At 33.9% G+C, this 18,914-nt stretch overlaps 1 protein-coding gene across 4 annotated transcripts in view; it reads left to right on the top strand.

The window, feature by feature from the left end:
• P4HA1 (prolyl 4-hydroxylase subunit alpha 1) overlaps positions 1 to 18,914 on the top strand; it is a 74,693-nt gene that overhangs the window by 41,746 nt on the left and 14,033 nt on the right. For 3 of the 4 annotated variants that reach the window (XM_019745965.2, XM_019745961.2, XM_019745963.2), the window contains 5 exons: positions 635 to 874; positions 2,705 to 2,901; positions 5,901 to 6,077; positions 8,462 to 8,532; positions 18,592 to 18,691. In XM_019745965.2, coding sequence (XP_019601524.1) covers positions 635 to 874; positions 2,705 to 2,901; positions 5,901 to 6,077; positions 8,462 to 8,532; positions 18,592 to 18,691 — 785 coding nt within the window. Of the gene's footprint in view, positions 1 to 634; positions 875 to 2,704; positions 2,902 to 5,900; positions 6,078 to 8,461; positions 8,533 to 9,560; positions 9,632 to 18,591; positions 18,692 to 18,914 lie in introns of all 4 variants that reach the window. The other variant, XM_019745966.2, reaches the window with a different exon arrangement.

The following is an 18,914-nucleotide window of genomic DNA, read 5'->3' as shown; positions in this document are numbered from 1 at the left end:
TTGTCTAGGGCTGGGATACGGAGCGGGAGAAAATGGGTAGTGACTGTTAATGGTTACAGGGTTTCTTTTTGGGGTGATGAAAATGTTTTAAAATTAGATTACAGTGATGGTTGCACAACTCTGTGAATATATTAAAAACTGTTGTGTTCTTTAAATGGGTGAACTTTATGGTATGTAAATTATATTTCATTAATACTGTTGGGAAAGGAAAGGGAAAGAGAAGGGAAAGGGGAAGGAACCAATGACAGGTTTGCCTCTCTTCCTGTCCATTCATCTCTTGCCCAGATTGTTGGTTAGGAGGAAGATAGATATATCTCACATGGTGATTCCAAGCTGTGTTAGAAAAGTACATGTTTCAACTTAATTGATGTTTCATTTTGGTATGATGGTTGATAATTGAAGTCTTGAGATGTCTAGGTCCCATGTACCCCATTAGCTGTGTGATTCTTGCCCTGCTTCATTACTTTGTAATTATTCCTCTGTTTATAAACTTAGGGTAATACCTGCTTTTCCTACCTCAGAGGGTTGTTGTGGATTTCAAATGAAAGTGAGGTAGCATGTTGAAAGCTGTGTAGTCCTAAATAAATATAAAGCAGTATTAAGATTCCCAAAGTTCTCTGTTTTCTTTCCATAGGAGTAAAAGACAAATCTTTTCTAACAGTAGAGGACTGTTTTGAGTTGGGCAAAGTGGCTTATACAGAAGCAGATTATTACCACACAGAACTGTGGATGGAACAAGCACTAAGGCAGCTGGATGAAGGAGAGGCTTCTACCATTGATAAAGTCTCTGTTCTCGATTATTTGAGCTATGCGGTGTACCAGCAGGGGGACCTCGATAAAGCACTTCTGCTCACAAAGAAGCTTCTTGAACTAGGTACGTTAACTTGGCCTAATTCAAGGTTAGTGGTCATCTATATAAATATGTATGTATATATGACTATATAGCTCATCATATAGCTTTGGTACTTTTTATTCGTTAGAAGTCATGTGCCTCATCTTTATCCTCTCTCTGATTATCCTCTCAGTAAATAGCAACTGGCATTTATTACCTAATAGTACTACAACAGTGGTTGTGTTTCTCTGCTCTGTATTCTTCAAATTTGGAGCTAACCTAGCTAACTCAGTCAAAAATGTTTATTTACCATGTTGCTATATTAAATATTAACCAGTTTACTTTGAAGGATGTCATTGGTTTATTGCATTTCATATTAAAAAAAATAGTGATTTTAAATAAATAGCTTGAAAATATATTTGATTGTAATATTCAAATGTTAGAGAAACATGCTATCTTATAAGGATTTTACCACTAGTATTTTGAACAGAGATGCAGCGTTTCTCTAAGTACAATCCAGGGACCATGTGCATTAGAAGTACTTGGATACTTATTAGAAATGAAAATTCCTTGATCTCCACCCCAGACCCACTAAATCAGAATCTCTGGAGGTGGAGTTGTATGCTCATAAATTCAGGTGGCCCTTGGTATATAACGAAGCTTTGAATCTTAAAAAAAAAAGTTATTTTTATGAGTAGGTAAATATGCGTATGTTGGAAGAGGCAAACAGTTCAAAAGGATTGGTCATCTGAAAATGAACTTTTGATAATTAGGTTATTTCTTAGTTGAATGAATTAATAAATTGAAATATTAGTTCAAGTACCCTTTTTTTTCAATATTTTAGTGATTTTTTTCTCTTGACCCCAAAAATATTTTAATTGTAGAAAAATTTTAAAAATAGACAAAGATATGGAAGAGTCGTCCATAAGCTGTCACCCTAAGATACCCACAAGTTTTTTGTTTCATTGTATATACTCCTTTTCCCTGCCCACGTACACTTTTCTTTTTCTTTTACAAAATTAGGCTCATATTGTATATCACAACATATATTGTGAACAGTTTCTCAAAGACAAGAAATATTTTACAAATAAGGCTAGATTTCCTAAACACATCAATTAATGCCACAAGTGAACTTTCTACATACTGTTCTGCATTTTTTATTTGTGTGTGTGTGTGTGTGTGTGTGTGTGTGTGTGTGTGTGTGTGTGTGTTTGGGTGTTTTTCTCCCGGATGGGTGGAGTAGTCCTCTTTTCCCCTACTAAAAGATAGCTAAAAATCATGACTAGCAATTCAGAGGTAGTTAGTGGACTCTGGCTTCTTGCAAAATTATATCTTTAGTTTCTCTTTTCTGTCTCACTTAGAACTTTGGGGCTGAAATCCATTCAGCCCTCAGAAGCAGGCTGTGTTCTGTATTTATAATACATCTGTGGTAAAGGATGCTTTTGAACTGCATACCATGTCTTCTCCATGGTGATTACACTCCAGTTTCAGAAAAATCTTTCCCATTGCTTAAAATAAATAGAAGGAGTAGTATTTTAAAAATTCATTTGACATCAAATTGATCATACATAGTTCCTTTGGCTGATTAGTAAGTTCTCAAAGTAGAAGCAATGATTGCTACTTTGACATAAATGGCTGGTTCTGTCTCCAGAACTCTTTTTATATAGGGTGACTGTATGTCCTGATTTTCTTGGGGCAGTAGTCGTTTACACCTGCTATTTTAGTATAAGTTTTATTAGTGCCTCCTTTCATTCTCAGAAGCATCCTGGTTTGGAAGGTAATTTACATGGTCCTCTACTTTTCTATTATTGTATTCTGATGTCTGAACAATGTAAACTTACTCATGGGCATGCTCTCTTTCTCTTCTAATAGATCCAGAACATCAGAGAGCTAATGGTAACTTAAAATATTTTGAATATATAATGGCTAAAGAAAAAGATGCCAATAAGTCTACTTCAGGTGACCAATCTGATCAAAAAACCACACCGAAGAAAAAAGGGGTTGCTGTGGATTACCTGCCAGAGAGACAGAAGTACGAAATGCTGTGCCGTGGGGAGGGTATCAAAATGGTAAAGTGGAAAAGCCAATTGTGTGTGTGTGAATGTGTGTGTGTGTGTGTGTATGTATTTGTACATAGTTCCAGAATAAATCAAGTTCTTTTATATTTAAGCCTATGTGATAAAAATAATAATTACTGCATAAAGCATTACAGTGTGCCATATCATCTTATTGTGGGTGTCACACTTAAGATGCTCCAGCTGTGAGTAAAATAGCTTTAAAATAAAGCTTGTGAATCATGTACCATTACACGCATTTTTGGTAATATTACCCCTTTCATAGATTAAAAGGCTTATTTTTTTAAGGTGAAGGATAAGATAATTTAAGGGAAGTGGTAAAGTTTTTCCTTATATCTTAATGCAAAAGAGATTTCGCAGTCTTAAATAGAAATACTATAATATACCATTCTAATCCATACTATGAAACATGGATTCATCTATTCAGTAATCCCTAGTGGCTTTGCTGCTGGTCAACCATGACAAGATTGCTTAGTGAATTGTTTTAGTCTATTTAAGAAATATAAAAAATGCAGAAAGACATTCAATAGAGTTTGACTTTAACATTTTTGTTTTTTGTTTTTTTATTACTTTCACGTGTACAAAGCAATGTAATAGTTAGACATTTACACCCCTCACAAGGAGAGATTTATTCTTTATAATGCTAAGATGTGTCTATAAACATCCTTTTGTTTATTGTGTATCTATATGTATTTGTAACTTAGAGTACTGGTGCTTTAGGATGTTAATAGATAATAGGCCCCAAACAAAAAAGTTCAAGTCTAGGGAACACAGGTTTTTGTTCAGCCTCAGGACTTTTCAGAGCCTTTTTATGATAATGTGCATTATGGATATGATATACATTGTTTCCCAACACTGATAATGGTACCCTATTTTAAAGAATATCATGTGGTCCTAGTGTTCAGCTGAATTCAGGCATACGTAGAAGGAAGTGGATGGGTGAATTTTTGAAGTTAAATACTTTTAAGTGTAAATATTTGAATAGCGTTTAACTTTTTGTCTACTAATAATAAACTTAAGCTGGGCTTTACATTTTGGTATTGATGACTTTTTGATATTTGATGATTTACTGTTGACAGCCTAACCTCTAACAGCAAATAAGTAGATTGTATCTACGTTGACACTTTGATAGCGAAGTTCATGGAGTCCTAGAAAAACATGCCTACTTTTGCTTTGGGAGCTATGAGTAAATACAAAGATGGTGACACTTTGTTAGACTCTTGAAACATTTTTTTAAAATATCACATCTAAATATTTTACTATCTTTTGAAGATAAAGACTCTTAAAAAATAACCACACCATTATCACATCTGAAAACATTTACAGTTGTTTCGTAATATCGTCAAATATCTGGTTAAGTGTTCCGATTTCCAATAGTAAGCACGTGTTTTTATTGCCTTTAATAACTCTTAAGGAAGAGAGCAAAATAGAACTCGAGGTTTAAAACATTAGTCTGCTAATTTGCCAGTTTGTTGACATGACACACACATCAACCCTGCCCAAGATCAAAGAACATCATTTTTCTCCAAGTAAATCCATCTCATCATTATATAAAAGATGTATTTGATATAATGTCTTGGATTTGACTCTAGGTAAATAAAGTACATGGAGAATAAACATGAATCATTATTTGTTTTAGCATGTTAAGTAATTAAAACAAAAACAAATATTCCATATATATGTATATATATATGTGTGTGTGTGTCATATCAACAAACTGGCAAATTAGCAGACTAATGTTTTAAACTTCGAGTTCTATTTTGCTCTCTTCCTTAAGAGTTATTAAAGGCAATAAAAATATGTGCTTACTATTGGAAATCTGAACACTTAACCATATATATATATATGTATATATGTGTATGTATATATATATATACTTGTTTAATCAAAAGAAGAATCAGCAGTGGAGTAACTTCAGTTAATATAATACGTAGATGATTGAAAGAAACATTGTTTGTTTCGTTGACCGCTCTATTTTTAATACCCACTAATAAAAGCTCCTGGTTTAATAATTTATTTTCTCTCTCTTTTTTTTTAGATTTTATTGGGGAAGGGGAACAGGACTTTATTGGGGAACAGTGTGTACTTCCAGGACTTTTTTTTTCCCCCAAGTCAAGTTGTTGTCTTTTCGATCTTAGTTGTGGAGGGTGCTGTTCAGCTTCAAGTTGTTGTCCTTTCAGTCTTAGCTGTGGAGGGTGCAGCTCAGCTCCAGGTCCAGTTGCCGTTACTAGTTGCAGGGGGCGCAGCCCACCATCCCTTGTGGGAGTCGAACCAGTAACCTTGTGGTTGAGAGCCCACTCTCCAACCAACTGAGCCGTTCTGGAGGCAGCTCAGCTCAAGGTGCCATGTTCAATCTTAGTTGCAGGGGGCGGAGCCCACCATCCCTTGCAGGACTCGAGGAATTGAACTGGCAACCGTGTGGTTGAGAGCCCACTGGCCCATGTGGGAATCGAACCAGCAGCCTTCGGAGTTAGGAGCACCGGGCTGTCCCCTATTATCTCTTTTTCAGTGCTACCCATTTTCATTTTTGCTTTGAAAAAAAAAAAAATCCCTTTTTTGGTCCTTAACATTTAACTGGGAGTGTTTTAGGAAAACCTGGTTAGGTTTTGTTTTGTTTTTTCTTTTAGAAACTTTCTGGGTGCTTCCCTGGTTACTTTGTGAAATGTGTAGCAATGCTGGTCACTCATATTTCCATAAACATTTCATTATTTCTTTCATACTTATAACACCTGAAGTTTATTTTGATGAGAGAAGGGTTAAAAGACAAATCTCACCTTCTTTCTTGTTTAGGCCTAAATAATCATGAATAAAAATTTTAAAAGCCCAAACATCTTCTTTGTTGCAAAATATTTGCAGAGAACTGTTTCTTTTGTGTGTTTTCGTCCACAGATACTCTGTGTATACACAAGCATGATTATTGTTTATTATCTGCAAAGGAACAAGCATTAAAAATATTATTACTCTAATATATTTATCATTTTCTTTACGTTTAGACTCCTCGGAGACAGAAAAAACTCTTTTGCCGCTACCATGATGGAAACCGGAATCCTAAATTTATTCTGGCTCCAGCCAAACAGGAGGATGAGTGGGATAAGCCTCGTATTGTTCGCTTCCATGATATAATTTCTGATGCAGAAATTGAGATTGTCAAAGATCTAGCAAAGCCAAGGGTAAATAACTTTTTTCTTTTTTTCTCTCCTCAATTTACTACACCTGCTATTCAGCTTTTCCTTTGCATGATTACAGAAATGATAAGTGATATGACAATAACCCCACAGATAGTTTAGATATTGTTGCTGCAACGTAATGGAATTGTTAACTAAGCTCTGTTGATTCCACTTTTCCTCACTTTGTTATCAACACAAGTAACATCCTACAAATGGGTTTTAAACTCTTAATTATGAAAATCATAGATGAAATTTTTATTTCACACTTAACAAGTTTGTGTTTCAGCATCTTCCTGAAAAAGTTTTCTATGTGCTTTGGAACCCTTGAATCTCAGAGACTAATCCAAGACCAACTTCTTCATATGTTTTATATTTTTATCTGAAAGAATACTTGAAGTATTTTTATTCCCTTTTAAGCACATTTTTACTAGAAAGATATAGTTGAGCACAAGCATCATGCTACTTTGAAATAATAACATAGTTTTCTGACTTCAACCCACCTCATTAATCTTAATAAGAAAAACAGTTTAATGTAAACACAATCCTATCAACTTAGTGGTTAGTGTAGAAATTCTTTTTTTGTGAAAATGTGAGAAAGAATACCCTTTATGCTCTTGCCCTTTTTCCCATCAGCTTGTTCTTAAAACCTTTTTGGTCTTATTGATAGTAAAATACTAACTGCCATCACTTTCATAAAGAGATTGTTAAGTAAACACTAGCCATATTTTTGCACAGGAGTTGGTGATTTTTTTCTGTCAAGGTCCACATGGTAAATAATTTTTAGGCTTTTTGAAAGCCATATAGTTGGTCACAACCACTCAGCTCTGTTGTTGTAGTGCAAAAGCATCCACGGAAAGTACAAAAATGAGTGTGGCTATATTCCAAGAAAACTTTATTTCCAAAAGCAGATGGCAGGCTGAATTTGGCCCACGGGCTATAGTTTGCTGATCCTTGCTATATTGTAAAGGTTGCATTATCTGGATATCTGTATTGCAAAATAAACTTAAAAGTTAGAATTTTTGTTTTTCTTACATTTTAATACTTTTCCAAATTTCTACTTCTTGTGTTTTTGTTTTGTTTGTTTTTTTACCAAAGATTACATTTTAAATGGAAAAGACAAGTCTGATATATATGGGTGTTGTCCAAGGGAATTTTTTTTTTTTTAATTTTTATTGGGGAATATAGGGAAACAGTGTGTTTCTCCAGGGCCCATCAGCTCCAAGTTGTTGTCCTTCAATCGAGTTGTTGAGGGCGCAGCTCAGCTCCAGATCCAGTTGCCATTTTCAATCTTAGGCAGGGGGCGCAGCCCACCATCCCATGTGGGAAATTGAACTGGCAACCTTATTGTTGAGAGCTTGCGCTCTAACCACCTGAGCCATCCAGCTGCCCCTCTGGCAGCTCAGCAGCAGTTCGTTGTATTCAGTCTAGTTGTGGAGGGCACAGCTCACTGGCCCATGTGGGAATCGAACTAGCAGCCCTGTTAAGAGCTCGGGCTCTTACCAACTGAGCCATCTGGCCGCCCCTCCAAGGGAATTCTTATAAATCTCTACTTATAATTACATCATATTCTGTCATTCTCTTTTGTATTCCTATTTTAGTCCATTATTTGTGGTCCATAAACCAAAACATCTTGGTAGAATATTTATTAAGAATTCATTTCAACTTAAAAATCAAGTCTCATACCTCTAGGTTTGGAGTTCAAAGTCTTCAAAGGGGATGCCTCAGTTGGGTTATTTTGACCAAGGGATTCAATGGCAATAAAAACTCATGTTCTTTTGTTAACCTCTGACTCATCCTCCATTTAAAAAAAAGTTTAAAATAATTATCTCTGCTGTCATCTCTTTTGTACTGTTTTTAACATTTATGAGTTCATTTCATTTGCATTTGTGCTCAATCCAAGATTATTTCACTGTATATGTGAAATATATGAGCAGATACCTTGAAGGAAGAAAAGATCGATTTTGAACATTATACCTTTGCAAAACAGTTCCATCACTAAGAAAATTAAAATCCAAAGTTTGGAATGGATCATTAACTGCAAATAGCCGTTCTTATAACTATAAATAGACTTCAAATTTTAGAAATTTCTCCTTTCTTCACAGTCACATCCTTTAATCATTGAAAAAATTTAATTTTTAATCTCTTTTCATTGTGTACCCTCCATTCATGAAAAACAAAAACAATTTTTAAAATAACTTTTAAAAATTACAAAAACCTAAAAAAAAACCCACTGGCTTTCAAAGCTCAACACAAGGTGACTGGAAGTCTATGGAGTCATTTTCTCTTTTCAGCCTCCATTGTAAAAATTCCCAAATTCTGACTGGTTGGATAAATGTGATTCATTTTTTTGTTTTGTAATGCAAGTATTTTGATGGTTGGCTTCACAGCTGAGGCGAGCCACCATTTCAAACCCAATAACAGGAGACTTGGAGACGGTACATTACAGAATTAGCAAAAGGTAAGAGATGTGTATGCTGCATATTTCGATCTCTAATGAGTGTTTTGTACATCCTACAGGAATTCTTCATTTAAAGGAAGTAGGTCATTTTCAGTCTCCAGCTCAAGTCACTGCCTATTTATGCACGCATGGATAAACTGCTTTGTGTTTCACAGGTCTTTCCCTTTAACTAGAAGTTCTGTTTTTACTCTAAATTGGTCTGTTATTTTTAGGGAATTAATATGCTTTGCATCTCTGTTCAGGTCAGGAATTAAATATCCTGGAAATGGCTTGATACTTGTTTTCTTTTTCCTTTTTCTTGCCAAAGGGGAAAAAAAGAAAAAGATGCAGCCTGGATTAATCTGGGAGTAGTCTTTATTTGTGTGGTTCTCTCACACTCATAAATTACTGCAGTAAATTCACATCGTCCTTCATGGGTGATTGTATTGGCATTTGTTCATACATCTTGTAAAATACCATTGTCATTTTGGAGTAATCTATACTCCTCCTGATGGAGTTTTTATTTTAAAAAACTTGCTGACCTAAAAGTTGGCAATGGAAAGGACAGAGTTATGCTTCTGATCTGTCTTCCAACTACTATTACTTGTGAATTTTGTTGCCTTTTACTTTGCCAGAAAAACTTAACAGCCGTTTTGTCTTGGTGAGAGTTTTAAAAAATGAGTTTAAAGAGACTACTAATTATTCTTTTATCAGAATATTTAAAGCACATTAAACTTCTAGAGCTGAGAAAGCTCCTGTGAAACCCAGTTGCTATAAATCATTTACATACAGCTTCAATTTTTTTCCTTAAAAAAAGTGAAAGGACAATAAATCGACAACAAAAATTTGTCAACTTGTTTTCTCTTGATTTGGAAGTGGCTTTTCTTATTGCCACCTTTCTAAATGTTTTTGCTGATTTGAACCCATTACCTATCATCCAGTCCAATCTGAACCCTCCAATCACCTGTGGCTTGGCAAAACAAAATAAAACAAAAGTCCAAAATTGCCTGCTACGTGAATAAGTCCTTGTCCTTTCTCTTTTTTTGTAGCTGAGCCGAGCTACAGTACATGACCCTGAGACTGGAAAATTGACCACAGCACAGTACAGAGTATCTAAGAGGTAAGGGAGTAATGGAGAGAATTTTAGTCACATTTAGACCATTTTCTTTCTTGAGAGTCTAATTTTCATAAAACCCATGATACGGCTTCAAAGACCTAGGCTGTTAGGCATAGATATTTGATGACAACTGTGCCTGAATTTTCAAGATGGACTAATAAATAGACATGGTTACGGGGCAGTTAATAGAGCTTTTCCAGAGTAATTGACTAGATTTCAGAAACCCTGCTGAGACTTCCCAAACCCTACCAGCAAGGTGAAGTCACACTCTCATACTGAAGGAAGAGAAGTTACCCCAGACCCTTCGTAGAACAAGGCCTAACTTGGTCCCTGTAGTACAGCTTGCGTTTAAAAATCTCTCGGTCGGTCACCTAGTAGCTAGCTGTAGGTATTAAGAAAGTAAATACCTTCAGAGATTGCCTTTGGAAGTTAATTTGTTTCAAATTCTTTGTTTTTAAACAATGTTTAAAGAGAACCTACTTACTAGCTGATGGATTACTGAAATAATTTTTAACAATTGATAACTGTAATTTATGTATATAACAGAAGCTCATAGAGTAAGTGACATTTTTCCAATGTAACTCCTTTTCCACCTACTTATTTATGTAAAGGTTTCTCAGTTCTCATAAAAATGAAAATAGAAATATCATTGAGCTGAATTCAGTCTCATTCTAGCAAAAAGTAATATTTATCCACAGATACAATACCTAACTGAAAATAGCAAAATAAGCCTCATCCATCTCATGAGGAACATTTTAATGTTTCCACCTTTTATACTTGATAATGATTGTTTAATCATGTTATTTAGGTTAACTGTACTATTAATATTAATAATTGTAGTAACTCATTCCAGAAGAGATTATTGTAACACTTAGACCTTTATGTTACAGGAAATTTATATTTTTATCAAGTTATATAAATATTTTTATTGTAGAGAAGTGTAGTATGATGAAAAAAGACTTTTAGGCATAGAAATATATTACTCTAGGACAGGGCTTCTCAACCTTAGCACTACTGACATTTTGGATCAGATAATTCTTTGTTGTTGGGAGATGTCTTGAGGTTTGTAGGATGTTTAACCACATCTCTGGTATCCACTAGATGCCAGTAGCACTCTTTACTCCAGTTGTCATAATCAAAAATGTCCCCTCATGGGCAAAATCTTCACCACCACCCTCAGGGACTCCACTTCTTCACCCCGTTGAGAACCAGTCTTCTAGGATAAGAATGGAATGAAAATGCAGGCTCAAGGCAGGGAAGAAGGAATAATTTAAAATTTCCAAGTATTAAAAAAATACTTTGTTTATGTATTTTTTTTAAGTGGTTGGTGGTAGGCATTATTGTGGAATTTAGAGTCTACTGGATACATTAAAAAAATAACCATTTTTCAGAAATTACCACTATTTTTAGTATGACAGAATTAAATCCTTTGCAACAATTATGTTAAAGAAATTTAATTGTCAACTAGAAAATTATGCAAAGGAGTACATAGATTTTAACAACTATTTGTACTTGAACAAAAAAATTTGAATATTACTGCTGTCAGTCATAGCAAAACTACAGATTACATCCTTATTCTTTGATTCATTTCCTTATTCTTTTTTGGGCAAAGCTATATGTCTTTCATATGTGAACCTTCAACATCCCCACACACATATCCTGGTTTCTTAATTGCCCTGTACAATTACCTTCTCCCTTGCCCCAGTTAGAAAACATAAAGAAAATTAAATTTACTATAATTTTGATTCAGGAACACTAATAGATGGTAAGGATTTGCAAAAACTAATTTGTATAGATATATTTTGAGACATGATTTATAATGTTTGTGCATTATAATTAACTCTAATTTTAAGTTAAGCTAATTTTCCATTTTATTACAGACCTTATTCAGGTCTAAAAAAATTAACCCCTTATCTATTTTTAAGAAAACATAGCTTTAGCCATTACATATTTTATCAGAGATTATTGCATGATTTTAGACATTTTTACTGTCATAAGGCTTGTAAGTGTCTAAATTCTCCAGATTTCCATACTTTTAGGAAGCATATAAAACAAAAATTCGTGAACTTAAGTGTTTTGGAAGTCAGTTTTGAAAATTTTCTATTATACAATGGACCTTTTGAAGAAATAGCCAGCCCACGGAGTCATGGGACTCTTACCAAGAAGTCAAAATAAATTACTCTTGGAAAGGTGACCTATAAACATTTTTTTTCCTTAAGAACTAAGTATTTCTAAACATTTTGAATTTATTTTTTAAATGTTCTAATTTTGTAGCTCTGAAAAGCAATTTTATTAGATTTTTAAGAAAGGTACAACCATACTTTATATTTTATATAGCAGCAGACATTTAGTAAGTTAGCATTAGAAGACTGAGCAACACCAAAATAAACTCACCCAGCCTGGGCAATGTGCAGTGTGTGTGTTTCTGTTCAAAACAACCTAGTAAAAAAGGAATTCCATAGCACAGTGATTTTCATCTTTACTATTATGAAAATTGTTCAGCAACCCTTTTAAAAATAAAACATATATGTTAAAAAAGAGGGTCTTAACTGTTAAAGAAGGAATTTGCCCCATAAAATATCCACTACATTTCACATTTTAACACAGAAAGTTTTTATTTTGGGAATTTAATAGATACGTCTAGACACTATCTACCCATCACTGTAAATATGAATTTTTAAGATTCCTACAAGTGAAATGAATGAGTGTTTTATTGTTTCATTTATGTATTATTCCTCTGAAAAAGACATATAAGATATAAAATAGAAGAAAGAATTTATGTGTATTGATGTTAGTTAATGTAATCCCTTTTGCTCTGTAACCATTTGTATTTTAAAAGGATCAGAAGGGAATTCCAAATATCTGTATTTTGAGAAATTTCTAAGTGATTGCATCATCTCTGGAAGTGAAAATATGTTTCAATGTTCAGCAAGTAGAATTTTCTTTGGGCAAAGTATGTGTGGGAATCCATTATTGTTTAAAAAACGCAAAGTTTTTATTTACTTTATTGACTGTTAACTTTTGGCAAGTCACCTCTGTCTTTTCCAATATTAAAAAAAAAAGTGAAAATTTACTACAGCTGGTTAATGGAGGAGCTAATAATTTTGGCTAAATCAGAGAAATGGAATTTTAGTTTTTGAAAGGTAAATATTCAGTTATGTACACTGAAAAGACAGTTTAGTTGTGTGAGCTCATGAAGTCCAGTTAAAGTAATATAAATGAGATACGCAAATAAACAATTTAGTGCTTCTTTGATTCTGATGGGTTATTCTTGGAAGTGGTTTTAAGTTTTTTTACTCTGAAGTAAAAACAATTGGATCTTTTATTAAACTCAAGATTGAATTTACCCACATTAGTAAGGAGCAAATATAGTGTAAAAAGTGTATGAATATTTTTACAATATAGAGGCAAATACAAATAGCTTTGAATGATTTCAGATATATTTTTAAGTTGGAATAACTTTTAACAACAGCGTTGTCCTCTATTGGGTTGCTTAGTGGTTCTCAGACTGGAATCACTGAAATGGACAGATCTATAGTATTGTATAATTGTCCCACTAAAAACCAAAGGGAATAGATAAATTCCCAGTCTAGGTGATTAGCCTTTCTTTGTTAACCATTAAGCACTTAGAGAAAAAATTTTGAAAGTTTTGCCCTCTGTAACTGGCACTTTGGATCCTGCATTATCTTTTGCTTTTGCAAAAAAAATCGCATGGTAGTTTTATATTAGCTGATTGTAGATGTTAATTTTCCTATGTGTAGGGTCAGAAGAAGACAGATTACATCGTTCACATTTTCCTTTGGAGTTTTGTAACAGTCTCCAAAACCTCCCAAATGGTATTGTCTGCCTGTTTACTTGAGCATGCCTTTCTCACTAATATATTAGAAATACAGTCAAGCAGTGTGAGAATGTTAATCCTTACTCAAATAAAGCATTCTAGTGATACTTTTAAAAATCATATATTAAAAGAATACTACAGATTTTTTTAACAGTAGAAACTCATTAGAAAGGGGAAAAAAATGTTGAAACGTTACTCACAATTTAAATGTAAACTTAGCTCTCAGGTTCCTGTCATTAAGACCAAAAGGAAGATATTTTGGGTTATCTTGTTATTAATGGAGAAAAGGGACACATACGAAATTATCTGGAGAAAGAGTTCTGTTTTGGCTGTGGCACAAAATTATGTTATAGGAAAAAAACTGTAGCATTTAGTGACATTTTCAATTATAGTTGTACAAAAGGTAAGATATTCTTCAAATGATTTTTCCTGTTACAGTAAATGCTGTGACTTTATTCTGACTCAGCTAAAACACTGAGTACTAGAAGAACCTTGATTTCTGATGATTTAATTTAATGCAGGAATAAGACTTCCAGCTCCTAAAGAATAGATAATTACCATATATTACAGTATCATTGTCTCCACTGAATTTTTCGCAATGTCACAACAGTGTAAATTCAGAGCAAATTTCTTAGACTACCTGATAGGTCTACAGTAATGTTGCTGAAGACAGATTTGCAGTAATGGTTTAAGGATGGGATCCAGATGAATAAAGTGTTTTAAATGTATGAGGTTCTTCAGCTAAGAAGATTCTTATATTTTGAAGAGGTTTTTCCATGAAAGTCAAATGAAGTAAAATAACTTCCCATGCATCAGTAGAATTCATTTTCCTCTTTAGTGACTATAACAGAACCACAGGTAAGATAACAGAACAGTTTTTTAAATGTTCAGTCATCAATGACTTTACTAAGCTTCAAACCTTCCATTGAGATAATTTTTGATATAAGTGCAAATTAAAACATTTTTAAAAATTTAAACAAAATACTTTTGCCTCTAAGATTGGCAAAGATTTTTGGAAATGGGCACTCTCATAATAAGTTGGTGAGAGTCTAAATCTGCAACTTTTTTGGAGGGCAGTTTGACATTATTTATCAAAATGTAAAAGTCATCTAGCAGTTCCACATCTAGGAATTTATCCTACAGAGAGATATTTCCACAAGTGTGCAAAGATAAATGGAAATTTCATTACAATATTCATAATAGAGAAAAATTAGAAATAACCTTATTTAACCAGTGGTTTATTGACAGACCTTCATGGTCCTTTTGGAATTAAAGATACTTTATTTTAAAAAGAAAAGCAATAGTTTAAAAAGCGAGGAGTGGAAATGTAAAGTGGTCTAGTCACTGTGGAAAATAGTCTGGCATTTCCTCAAAAAGTTAAACACAGGATTATCATATGATCCAGAAATTCCACTTCTAGGTACATACCCAAAAGAATTGAAAGGAGGGACTCAAACAGATACTTGTACAACCATGTTCATAACAGCGTTATTCACAATGGCCAAAAGGTGGAAACAACCCAAGTGTCCATTGATGGATGAGCGGATAAACAAAATGTGGTGTATCCATGCAATGGAATATTATTCAGCCTTAACAAGGAGTGAAGTACTGGTGTATGCTACAACATGGATGAACCGTGAGGGCATTATCTCTAACTGGAAATGGATAGTGGTGATGGTTGCACAACTTTGTAAATGTACTTAATGTCACTGAATTGTTCACTTAAAAATGGTTAAAATTGTAAATTTTGTCATGTATATTTTACCATATTTAAAAAACGGTTAAAATGGTTAATGTTATGTTATGTATTTTTTGACCACGGTAATTGATTTGAATGAAGTAGTGCTATGTGTATTGACTTCGAAAGATGTCAGAAGTATTTTCAGGGGAAAAAAGTGTATGTGTGTATTGAGGTGGGAGATTGGAGGGTGGATACATTCCTGTTTTTTTTTAAATTCTCTGTTTATACACGGAAAGGTGTTGAGAGGATATATACCTATTTGTTAATAGTGTTGATCTGTGAGGAGCGGGACAAGGAAAGGGACTTCATATACTTTTGTATTGTTTGAAATTTTTATAAAATTTCTTTTTTTTAAATAGCTTTATTGAGATACGCACATACCATCCAATTCACTCACTTAAAGAGTACAATTCAGTGACTTTAGTATTTTCAGTGAGTTGTGTGTCCATCACCACAATCAATTTTTATCCCAAAGAACATTTTCATTACCCCAAAGAGAAATTCTGCACTCTTTAGCCATAACCACCCAATCCTCAGCCCAGCCCTAGACAACTACTAATCTTTCTGTCTTTTTGGATTTGTCTGTTTTGGATATTTCATATAAATGAAATCATATGTCTTTTTGTATCTGGTTTTTGTTACTTAGCATAATGTTTTTAAGGTTCATTCATGTTGAAGTATCAGTACTTCATTCCTTTTCATGGCTGAATGATATTCCATTGTATGGATACATCACATTTTATCTTATTCACATGTTAATAGACATTTGGGTTGTTTCTACTTTTTGGCTATTACAAACAATGCTACTCTGAACATTCATGTATAAGTCTTTGTGTGAACATAAGTTTAAATTTCTCTCGTGTGTATACCTAGGAGTAGGATTGCTAGGTGATTTGGGAACTCTATGTTTAATTATTTGAGGAACTGCCAATTTTCCAAAGTAGCAGCACCATTTTATGTTCCCACCAGTAATGTATGGAGTGTTCCAATTTCTGAATATTTTCACCAACACTTGTTATTGTATCTTTTTTATTACAGCCATCCTGGTGGGTGTGGTTTTGATTTGCATTTCCAGGGTGGCTAATGATGTTTAACATCTTTTCATGTGCTTATTGGCCATTTATATATTTTCTTTTGAAAACTATATTCAGATCCTTTGCCTATTTTTAAATTGAGTTATCTTTTATTGAGTTGTAATAATTCTTTATATATTTTAGACGCAAGTCATAACTAAACCACCGTTTAAGGTCACAAAGACACATGACATGCCTATGTTGTCTTGTGGCCCTTACATTTAGGTCTTTAATCCCTTGTGAGTTAATTTTTTTCATATGGTATGAGGTATGAGTACCACTTCTTTTGGATGTGGTTATCCAGTGTCCCAAGAGCATTTGTTGAATATAAAAAGCATTTCTTGCTTTTATAATTTTAAAAGTGAAAGTGAAAGACTGCAATGGTAACTGCTAGAATGGCAAAGGAAAGGTGTTCTTGGTAGCAGGAGACTTCAGGCTGTAAAGTAAGCAAGCATCGTCAAGGAAAAGATTAAATGTGAAAAGGGTGAAAAGGGAGGCAATATCTGCTGGAATAAGGCCAATGGAGTTAGAAAGGGTAGATTAGAACACATACATACTGTGTTTCCCCGAAAATAAGACCTAGCCGGACCATCAGCTCTAATGCGTCTTTTGGAGCAAAAATTAATATAAGACCCGGTGTTATATTATACCCGGTCTTATAGTAAAATAAGACTTGGGTCTTATTAATTTTTGCTCCAAAACATGCATTAGAGCTGATGGTCCGCCTAGGTCTTATTTTCGGGGAAACACAGTAGCAGATCCAGCCCCTGTAAGGCTGAAGAACAGTGCCTCTACCAAAGTACAAGAGAAAAAGGTATGGAGGGATGCTTAAATATTGGTAGTAGCAGGGAAGGAAGTTGAAGATACCAGAAGAAGAAGACAGGTTCTCTGTGGGTGTTAGGTTCCAGGATGGAATAGGAACAGTTATCAAGATGTATTTAGTTTGAAACTTTATTAGAATACTTGCCAATCTTTTGTTGCAATATCTATAAAAATCAAGTCAGTAATTGGTTGCTTATTTCAAAAATCTATCAAATTGTTGCCAGGCAGAAAGGATAGGTACACTGACATACTAGATTGCTTCTACCAGGAACTCAATCACGTTGGGAGAAATAAGTTCCTAGTATATTTGTCAGCTACATCCTTTATAACAATAACATTCTTGGATCCTTCTTATTTCCGCTACACTGAGCTACAACCATCACCATTATCTAATTCCAAAACATTTTTATCACTCCAAACACATCCTGTACCCATTAAGGGTCTTTCCCTCTTCCCCCCAACCCCCTGGCAACTGCTAATCTACTTCATGTATCTATCAATTACCTATTCTGGACATTTCATATAAGTGGAATCATAATATGTGGCCTTTTGTATCTGGCTTATCTTAACATGTTTACAAGGTTCATCCATGCTGTGCGTGCATTAGTACACCATTTCTTTTCATGGCACAGCAATCCATAATCTGGATATATCACATTTTTTGTTTCGATTGACAGATAGTTGATTGATATCAATTGATGGACACTTGTATTATTTTCACTTTTAGGTCATTAATAATGCTGCTATGACCGTTTGTGTACAAGTTTTTGTATGAATATGTTTTAATTTCTCTTGGGTATACACATAGGACTGGAGTTGCTGGGTCACATGGTAACTCTGTGTTTAACAACTTGAGGAACTACCAAACTGTTTTCCAAAGTGGCTGCATCATTTTACATTTCTACCAGCAGTGTATGAGGGTTCCACTTTCTTCACATCTTCCCCAACACCTGTCATTGACCATCTTTTTTATTATAGCCATCCTTCTGGGTGTGTATGGGTACCATTTAAAAACTTATTTATGCAAGTAATACATGAATTTTTTTTCTTATAAAGTAGTAGCATTATCTAAATCAGACTAAAAACCTATGACCTCCACCCCAATCAATTCCTGTACCTAACCGAGAAGGAACAATTGTTTTCAGTTTGGTATGTATTTTTTCAGAATTTAGAAAAAATCTCAATGTAGATAGCCCTATATAGCCTTCTTACATTAATCCTACTATTTTCATAAAAGCTCTATAAAAAATGAAATTAGATTTTTCCTTTCCAACCTCTAACTTAAAAATATAACATCTTATTTTTTTATAACATCTTTTTAAATTACAGCATTCACTAGTAAAAAAAAATCATACCAAACAAGCAGATCAACCAAATACCTATAATAAAGGCGTACTGTCCCATATATGATGGCTTTTTAAATGATACTTATGGGTCTTCATGTATTGGAACATTATCAGTAAAACTAATATTTTCTTCTTGTTCTTAGTGCTTGGCTCTCTGGCTACGAAAACCCTGTGGTGTCTCGAATTAATATGAGAATACAAGATCTAACAGGACTAGATGTTTCTACAGCAGAGGAATTACAGGTGAGTAATCACATTATCTTTAAATTATATGCTTTCACATTATCCTTAAGTTATCTTTACACTTCTTCACAAGATGCTTCAGATGAGATTTCCTGACACTGTCTAGGCAGCACTCAATTTGCATGATAGTTTGGGACTGTAAAAGTGAATAATTAAGCTGAAACCTGCAAAGTGATCTTCATAAGCAGTGGGAAAATTATGATTGTTCGGTGACCTTTAAAGC

This window comes from Rhinolophus sinicus, linkage group LG07, assembly GCF_036562045.2.
Source record: "Rhinolophus sinicus isolate RSC01 linkage group LG07, ASM3656204v1, whole genome shotgun sequence".
Lineage (NCBI taxonomy): Eukaryota > Metazoa > Chordata > Mammalia > Chiroptera > Rhinolophidae > Rhinolophus > Rhinolophus sinicus.
The sequence above is the reverse complement of the archived record's forward strand: the minus strand, read 5'-3'. Positions and strand labels throughout refer to the sequence as shown.